Here is a 10,041-nt window from a genome sequence, read left to right on the forward strand (position 1 = left end):
TGTCTGCATATCTTTGTAAGTAACATATTTCTAGGTAACTAGTCATAGGGCTAGATCAAAGACTATCGAGGCCCATTGGCAAAAGGTGTAGGGCTCCCCGTCTCATTTTTTGGAAAAAAAGATAAATGTAGAGTAAAACTGCTTTAATACTAGTTAAATATTGCTATACTGTGCCTAAACAGTTCCTCTATACAGTATGAAATAATACCATACAGAGCCCATGGAAAACTGCCATACAGTATCTACATAATAATGCCACACAGTGATAACATAGCCATAGTGTAACCAAATGATGCCATGATACTGTGCCTGAATAATACCACATCCGGCAACATGAGGTGAAAATTCAATGAGCCAACAGGGAGGACTCTTAAGGGAGGGGGGCTTTAAATAGTGGGGTAAATTGGTCATTTTCCCTTTTTGGTGATGTTATCATCTGGCCTTGGCCTGTAAAGAGTATTTTGAGTCAACTTAGTGCAGTTGCACACGACCGATGTGCCACTCGGGCCGTTTTTAACGGCATCCGAGTGGCACCCGATAGGTTTCACTTTAGCGGGTGAATCAGGTCTGTGAAAACTGACCCGATTCTCTGATCCAAGGAAAGTTTGGACATGTCCTATCTTTCCATGGATTACTAACGGGACTCGGCCGGCGCACACGGTCGTGTGCATGAGGCTTTAGGGTTGTCTTATAACTTGTACTTTTTTTAGATGTCGCCATCTTCGTTTTATTCATCTTTGAATGTGCAACATTTGTTACCTGTCTATTATAATGTTTGTCCGTAGACATTATTACTATTTTGCTATTTTCAAACTTAGAATTTGACTATCCTATATTTTTAAACATACAGTTTATCCAGTATGAGAAGAAGATCATCAACCAGCGTCTTGAGCGTTTTCAAAACCGTGTGGAATTTACAGGAAACCCCAGTAAAAATGATTTGGCAGTGACAATCCATGAGGTTCAGTTGCAAGATGAAGGAGAATACCATTGTTATGTGCTGAACCCTCCAGACCGTCATAAGGGCACTGGGAAAATTCGTTTAGAGGTCCTTACGGAAGGTATAAAATGGGCATCAACGTAAACGCAATGACTTAGCCAGGATTATTCTATTACCCGTTATCTGCAGTATTATAAGTGTTTGAGCCTAATTATATACAAAAGGAAGAAATTAATAAAAAGGTTTGGAGCGTAAAAAAATAGAAACATATAGTGTAGTTCTCCTATTGTTAGTTAGTACAGGTAGACATGTTTTACATAGGTACATATTCACATAGGTCAAAAAAAGACGTAGGTCCGTCAAGTCCAACCTTTCTCAATAAATTTCACATCATTCATTGGTAGATTAATTATAACCCTCAATGCCATTTGTCAGTAAATTATCATCTAGCTTTTTTTTGTAAATGCTGACATAGTATCTGCCATCACTACCTCTTGGAGTAGGGAATTCTATGGTTTGACCACTCTAACTGTAAAGAACCCTTTCCTATATTGATGTCTGAAATGCCTTTCTTCCACACGCAATGAATCAATATGCGAAGCTACCGTACACATGATCTATTAGGTGTCAAACAATTATTATATATATTATGAATGTACAGTATATGTTTATTTGTTTTGTGTACGGTACGACTATACCATGTCTGTTGTTCTCTTAGTTCCTCCGGAAAGGGATTCCACAGTTGCTGTTTTGGTGGGAGCATCGGTTGGAGGCTTTTTGGCTGTTGTCATTCTTTGCCTTGTAATCCTGAAATGTGTCAGAAGAAAAAAAATGCAAAACCTTAACTCAGAGGATCAGAAAACTGAGGAAGAAGTGAAAACTGATGGAGAGGGGAACCCTGAAGGAGAAGTGAAAGTATGTGAACAATGAGGAGCTTGGGGAGAGATGGGAGAGGGTGAGAAAGGTGTAGAGGGCTTTCCCATAGTCATTCAGTTAAAGAAGCAGGGGCATAGCTGGGGGAAGGGGACTTTCAAAGCATGTACCCCGGATGCTGGGTGCCAGGAGGGGTGTTAACAAGACTTAGTCAGGGTATTCGAACACACGACTAGGGCAGGAAAATGAATTCTTACCGCTTGTAAAGGAACGTCAAGCTAAAATCTATGACATGGAAGACAACATGGAAATAGTAAATCTCTAAAGACAAAATATTCACAGTTTTGTACCCTTCAAGTGCACGTGAGTTTTAATATTCTGAAACTTTTTCTGTTAGCTGCCGAAATGTGAATTAACGCCACATAAGTCCAGTACTGTTTATATATGCACTAAACACCATATATCAGCTGATCGCCACGGTGTTTCGGATTTGGAGAAGGGGATTAGAGAAGGTCCCATTGTAAAATTTCATATTCTAAGATGCTTTACATCCATAATAGTTTGCCCACTGTCCCATAATAGGCAACAAAATGTATATAGTGTAGATGTACATTGTCCCTTAATTCCTTCTGTCGCATCGTAATACAATTGTATAATAAATGTTAGATCGAATCTGGATGCTTCATATTCAGTATATTGATATACAGAACAATATTGTACAAGAAATGTAAAAAAAATTATAAACAGGAAAAATTCTGGGAAATGTACACTCTAAAAATGAATGTAAGACATGTAACACTAGGCATGTGTCTACCCCTATGCAAGAAATTCATTAGAAGTGTGACCTTCAGAACATGTATAGCTCTGGTTCATATTGCTCTCCTCCAAGAGTACAATGTTTCTCCGGAGGAAATGAGGTTTCCAGTTTACTAAACCAGAGGGAAAATAAGAGAGTTGCCGAAAAGTTAGAACTATGAATGCACAATTCAGATATTTTTAAATATCCAATCCAAATTACATCGATTGTGTTTTATCTGCTAGGACAGCAAATAGCCAACTGTTATCCATTGGGCATAAAACAAGGAGCAGGAGCCCTATAAAAAAAACGAAGTTAGGCACAGAAATAAAAATTGTCACTCCCTTCATTCTAGAAGGAAACAAGGTGAGGGCTAGCAAAATGGCAATACCAGGGCAGGAGGGGCAAAAGTAGGCTTCTTGAGTATTGGGCTAACCAGGAATCACTGTTGGTGAGAGGTATGAACCAATGTTTGTGATGGAATGGGATCAAGATGGCAGGAGAAAAGAGTAAAGACTCTTTTATAAACCAGAATACAGAGAAGGCAGAAAGATGGATACAAGATCGGAGGACCACTGTTAATGGGCGAATGTCTTCACAGATGTCAACCTTTTATTTGAAGTAGGAGGCAATGTCATGGGCATGGAGATCAGAAACTTTTGGTCTAGAATAGATATGGACGTTTATGGCATTGAGAAGACCTTGAGTATCTTTGTGAATAAAAGGCTTGACTACATGACAAAGATGACATCTGCACCAGAAAGCAAGAAGAGCACATTTCAGCATTTGGTTATAGTTCTCTGGGGCCAAGGTTAGACCAAAGAAAAAAAAAAATAATTTGAGAGAGTGCAAGCTTTACGGTATTAGTTAAATATTACATGTCAATGTTATATAAGCCTCTGCATTCAAAATTTTTTGGGTTTGAAGCCAGGGGACATATGATAGTGAAGAAAAGAAGATGGTTAATCAAAGTCAGTGAAGCCTGAAACAGGAAAGACGGGAGAAGATGAGATGAAGTCAACACCTTCTTGTGTAGGTTAGTAAGGTGACAAAGGAAGCAAGGAAGGTGAAGAAGACAATGGTTTATCAGCATGGATTATGCAGATGTGTGCGGGTGATTTGCAGGACAGGCAGTGTGTCAAGAAATTGATTGACTATCCCAAGTGTAAAATAGAGTACTGCGATACGTAAAGCTTCAGCCGGACAGGTAACTTAGAGAATGGACTGGAGGTATCACTTCAAATTTGCATTGTGGAGAGAGAACTATACCTGTTCCCAGATCTAGGGATCCTAAAATGAGGAATAGAATAAAGGCAAGACACGTTTGCTCTTTTATGTTCTTGGCTTAAAAAGAAAATGCCTGAAAAAAAACGGCATCAACTCTGCATTGTGAGTACAAGGCTTAAGCACTTTGCACATCATGTTCAGAGATTTGCCCGCCTTATGAGGTTTGGATCATGGCACAAGGAAGAGGCGAAACATTCCCTAACATATTCTTATGGAATATTCACTCTTTCCCTTGTGCCAACATCCAATTTTCCTTTTGACCATTAAAAGGGAGAAAGTAGATCTACCAACCTGATGTGCAAGGGGTGGACCAAGCTGACAGCGCCAGGGCAGCACTAATAGTAAATACAACCTTGGATGTATAATACATGTCCAAATCTGTGGCAAAGAATGTTCTCATTTCACATCTTATAAAACAGTTTAACCTAAATCCAGGTCTATCCTCAATCTTGGAATTGCATCATTATTTCTAGGATACTTAAAAAGCCACAAAAAAATGAAAATATTATTTGCATATATAATAAGTTAAATGTGGGCTAGCAGTATAGTGAACATACCATTTATTAGTTGGGGGCTGTAATTGCAATGTGGTCAGGATTTTCTAATCTGGCTATAAGAAAGAAAGAGAAATATAATAAAGATAAATCGAAGGAAAAGGGACTGGTGATGGAAAACAAATATATCAAATCCCTCAGACAAAGGGCTACAAACTGGTAATGTTGTCACCATATCCATAGTAATTATAGTCATAGCTGCCTAGGTGTCTACCATGGGACTGCTCTGCATAGTTGCCAAGATATGGATAACATTCCCAGGGACTAAACTGAACTAAACATATCATGAGCAGTGCTGCCTGGATCGACTTGGGCCATTACACATATATATATTAAACGTGTATTCCTTCAAATACCCTATTTCTGCACAACATATATCCTTTACCACATTATGATGTATATGCATCCTAAATGCGTGAGCTTGGGACTGTCTTTAAAAAAAATAAGACATTTGCCAGGTACATACATACCCATACCATTTATTGTACAAGCCCTGGAAGGGGAGCTGGGTAGGTGCTGCCCAAAAAAACACCATTGGTTATTGAGTCTAGTATAAAAAAACACTGCTTAAAGGGTTATTCCCAACTCCCATGTTAATTTTTTTAATGCTAAATCTTTTAACTATAAAAAGTATTTTGCACCCCATGCAGTAATTTTCCTACCAACATTTCACATGGATCCCTGCTCTTTTCCGCCTGTGTCTTTTCTTTGTATCCAAACGAATGTGGACATGTAATTTCCCCTCCTTTCTCTCCACCAGCAAGTGGCGCTGTGATTATCAGCCGCTTCCCTGAACGTGCGTGCTCCCGATGCTGCTATGTAAAAATTCTAATAGCAGCATCGGGATTCAACACAACATGTAACAAGCAGCGATCCATTGTGGCAACCCACCTAGCCCTCAAGTGTTTGCGTGTTCAATTTGCATATAGTATTCCACAATTTCATCCCCCAATGCATCCTTACTGTCTCAGCCCCCTTTCTTCCTCATCTCTGTCCCCAAGTGCTGCGTGTCTGAACTGATAAGTGCTATGAAGCACTGTGCTGGGCAAAGGGGAACAACTTGCACCTACTGCGCATGCCCGGGAGCTGCCCCATTGAAAAGATAAGCAACTAACAGAGATGGTCAGGCCAGAAATTTGTGCACATGTGCAAACACAGTGTGCTCCCGACACTTCGGCCAGGTTCACTGTGACTGGCAGTGGGGGGGAAATGTGCAGACGCGGCAGCCACTGCTAAGCGGCAGTAGTGGTCGGATCCATAGCAACGACCACTTAAATAAATCACATGGGCTGGACTCAATCGGATAGCTATAAAACGCTGCACTACAGAAAATGAAAGGTATTTACAAAGATCAATATATTTAAGAAAGGGAACCATTAGGGATTGACGTATAAATTGGGAATAACCCTGTAATATTTAGCAATTTTGACCATATTTCTTCATGTTAAATATTGCAACTCTAAATATAATCTATATATGTATTGGGTTGGGTAGTGTATAGGATCTTGGAGATAACGCAGTGATCCAGAGTTTAAATGGGCACATTTCTAAATTATGGGGTGCACCTTTAGAATTCTCCCTGGTATTGTACAATATTTATAATTGTTACTGATGTTTTCTACATTTTTCTTTTTCCAACGTTTCTGACAGGCAGCGATTCCTGAGGTTCTATGACCTGCCTCTTGCAGATACAGTTTGAAGTGGGTTTCCAGGGAGAAGAAGACAACATTGTCCTTAGAATATATTAACAATACTCTGATATTCATTTTGAGCATTAACCAGCTCCCGGGCATGAAGATTATGTGACACACACTGTTTATAATCCCAACAGACTGTGAGAACCCTTCTCCTGCGTATGATCTGGACATACCGATGGAAACATCTGGGCATCTTTAGTCCGGAGACACGTTGAGCCTTCTCCTGTTTGTGATCCTGATAGACTTGTGTGATTGTCGATTATGCCGGCTCAATCGCTCGGGTGATCCCGTAGACTGTTTTTGTAAACCTGTGATTGGGTCCTGCAGAATGAACAAAGATCTCCTTTTATGTATAGATCACTCACAGAACGAAGGAATGTTTTATTAATGTTGCATACATATTTTTGTTTCTCATAGCAGAGTCCCATGACCTCAGTTCAGCACACAATATGTCTTTATTGTGCAATGCCAAAGTGTCCACCCTCACTGTCTATCCATGTCAACAGAACTTTAACATTTCTTGGTGTGATCTGTTACATGGATAAGGCCAAGATGGCTATAGTTATTTAGGACACAATTGTATTTACAATGGTACAAGATGCCATGTTGTGTAAATATGCCAATGTGATACTAATAGGGCTATGTTCACATCTGCGCCATGGCTCCGTTCCGACGTTCCATTTGAGTTTTCCGTCGGAACAGAGTCCTGACTGAAACAAACTGAAACCAAAGGTTTCCGTTTCCATCACCATTGATTTCAATGGTGACGGATCCGGTGCCAATGGTTTCAGTTTGTCTCCTCAGTCAGGGCTCCGTTCCAACGGAAAGCTCCGACAGAACGTCGGAACGGAGCCATGACGCAGATGTGAACGACGCCTAATATAGTACAGTCTAGACTAAAAAAATACAGCCTGTGGATCAGGGCCCCATGCAACTTGGTTTCTGCTTTTCCTCGCTATACAAGACAAAGAAACAATGACACAATGGGTCCAGTTAAAAACTACAAACAAAAACACTGCCAGTATCTAAAAAGAACCAAATGTATTGGCCATCACTGCAGAATATTTTGTAAATTTATAAATTGTTATAAATATTCCTTTATATACTTTCTATTATAGGGAACATTCAAAAGCATAAATTTGGTAGGGGCATATCAATTTTATAAAAGAATATATTGACAAACAGGATGACCTACTCAGCACTGCCAATACACTGCCAATTGCATCAATATAGGTATTTTAACTCCTATTATTGTAGCAACATTTTTTGGGACTTATTTAATTTCTTTGCAGGTGTCGTGCCAAGTTTGTGAAGAAATGTCTTTCCTAAGTGCTAACTGATGACACTAAGCAAGAAATACTGAGTTTCTGTGCATATACAGATTAACAGCCCCCAATTCATTCAGTGTGATAATAATGACTGGACGTAATGTAACACTGTATCCTTGCACACGTGTTGTAACACTAATATCATAGCTTCTGTACTGCATGTACAACACCAGCACACAAAAAGACCCTGTTCTGCAAGATACTACACTCAAGTTAACACATATGAAAGCTAAAACCCAGTAACTACACACAATGCTTACGTTTACGCCATTATACACAGCAGAAGGGTCCCCCTGGGGCTTAATGCATTTCTGTGTATATGGGTCCTGCATGCCTAGATAAGTAGTAAAATCAAACATGCACTATGTATTCATTATAAAGCCACAGGGATGTTCTGTTAATGGCTGCTATAATACAGGACAATGAAAAGTTAACTGATTTAAAGCATTAGCTTTATATTCCAAGTTGGTCAAACGATGCACTGTTTGATACAATACACAGCTATTCACCTTGTCCTTCATTATTTCAGGGATAATAAAAATTATGAAATCTGAATGTGTCCTATTGTGTGGTATGTCTTCAGAAATCTCAGCATCCTCCATTCCTGGTCTTCTATTGCAGATAGAGCAGTGGGGTAGGGATAGTGCTGCAGCCAGTTGCCTTGTAGTAGAATTCTTTATTTAATTAGCTGTGTTTTCATTTCTTTATGACACATGATAGGATCTAAGAAGAGGATGAAAGTAAAGAGAGTTTTCCACGAGAGCAAGGATATGCCATCACTTACTGATTAGTTGGAGTCTGACTGTCAGGACCCCCATGATCCTTAGAATAAAGGGGCCATAGCACAAGCTAAGGGCTGCGGCTCCTTTACTGATTTCTCCTGCACAGTGGCGCTCACTATGCAGCTACATACACAGCTCTGCAGGTCAAATGGCTCACGCAGCTCTGTCCCTTCCTTCTCTAGATAAAAGGGGATCCCAGAGGTCAGACCTCCACCGATCAGAATGTTATGGCATATCCTAGAAATATGCCATACCATCCCAAGATGAGAGGAATAGTTTTTTTCTATTCTTTTTGTGTATTTTTTATATTAAGTGTTCCTTCAAACGGCTTCTTTCAAAATGTGAAAAATAGAAGCGTACTGCATTATACACTAAGGCCATGTCCACACAGAGTTTTTTGCATGCGGAAAAATCTGCCTCAAAGGATTTTGACCTGCCTGCGCGCTGTTTGCCACGTTTTTCACTGTGCTTTTCGCCCACAGCTATTGAGCGCCCGGCCAAAAAAACACAGCGAAAACCGCTTTCTCTGCCTCCCATTGATGTCAATGGGAGGTCAGAGACGGAAACATCTGAAGATAGGGCATGTCGCTTCTTTTTCCCGTGAGCGGTTTTTACCGCTCATGGAAAAAAAAACGCCTCTGCCTCCCATTGAAATCAATGGGAACTGATTTCGGGCATTTTTCGGCACTGTTTCCGACGCTGTTTCCACATCAAAAACAGCGCCAAAATACTCTGTGTGAACACCCCCTAAGGCTGGTACAAGACAAACCTGGTTTCTAAGTGAACACAATCAGCATTAACACACTTGCTCCTACTAATGGTATCAAATGATTATTTAATGATCTCTTCCCTCTCCCTTATCCTACCTCTTATCAGGAACTCATGTTTTCTGCTTTTGGACAGAGGAAAGCGAGGGGGCAATGATTAATCGCTATTTTCTCCATGAATAATCATAACAGCAATTATGTAGTTTAACGCTAGCGATGTGCACAACAGATTAACATATTTTATGGTGCAGGGTGGACAGAATGGCTGTATTATAGCTGGGGTCATATTATTGCTGTTTATTGAACATAATCCATATGGGCTATTTACAGTATAATCTTAAAACGTTCCATTTCACAGATTTTAATCTTTATATAACACCAGCATTTTTATATTTCAAATGAAGCATGTAGCTTTTTGAGCTTAAAGGGGTTGTCCAGTTATAAAAGATTAATGGCCATTCCTGAGAATAGGCCATCAATTTCCTATGACTGGACAATCCCTTTAAGTTTTATCAAAAGGTCTTTGTAATTCATTATTATACAATCCTTACTGATCTTACTGCAATCTGTGGGAGTACCCAGTAGCAACTGTTCAGTACTCCTGCAGCACCACCGCAGGGGAAATAAAGTATTACATGGTGCCTATTGAAATCAATGAGCTGTCTGAGTAGGGAGTAGATGGGTCCTCCAGAAGAAAAAATATAAAAATATTCTAGCCCACACTCCAAGAAATCAAGGATGGTATAGCAGTTTTATTGATTTTCATATGAGTGTATTTGTTCTTATAAAAACTTACGAGTTTTGGGTACCATTCCGTCTTCAGACAACAGGGATCATATTTTGTCTGAAGAAGGAGATGTATCCCTGAAACGCATTACATGTGTGACTTTATAAGAATAAATTCACATGAAAATGAATCCACCTGCTATACTACCCTTGATTTCTAGGGGTTCGGGCCAGAATGTTTTCATCTCATTCCTTTGAAATGCTATACTGCCATCAACACAGGCGTCCTTT

The 10,041-nt window shown here is 39.7% G+C and overlaps 1 protein-coding gene across 1 annotated transcript in view; it reads left to right on the top strand.

Moving 5' to 3' along the window:
* Positions 1–8,030, top strand: part of SCN2B (sodium voltage-gated channel beta subunit 2) — a 30,976-nt gene extending 22,946 nt beyond the window's left edge. Inside the window, exons 3-5 of the mRNA XM_075840147.1 lie at positions 851–1,061; positions 1,659–1,855; positions 6,101–8,030. Of these exons, the coding sequence (XP_075696262.1) occupies positions 851–1,061; positions 1,659–1,855; positions 6,101–6,124 (432 nt within the window). The 3' untranslated portion in view covers positions 6,125–8,030. The remainder of the gene's footprint in view (positions 1–850; positions 1,062–1,658; positions 1,856–6,100) is intronic.
* The last annotated feature ends 2,011 nt before the right edge of the window (positions 8,031–10,041 follow it).

Source organism: Rhinoderma darwinii, chromosome 10 (assembly GCF_050947455.1).
Source record: "Rhinoderma darwinii isolate aRhiDar2 chromosome 10, aRhiDar2.hap1, whole genome shotgun sequence".
NCBI lineage: Eukaryota > Metazoa > Chordata > Amphibia > Anura > Rhinodermatidae > Rhinoderma > Rhinoderma darwinii.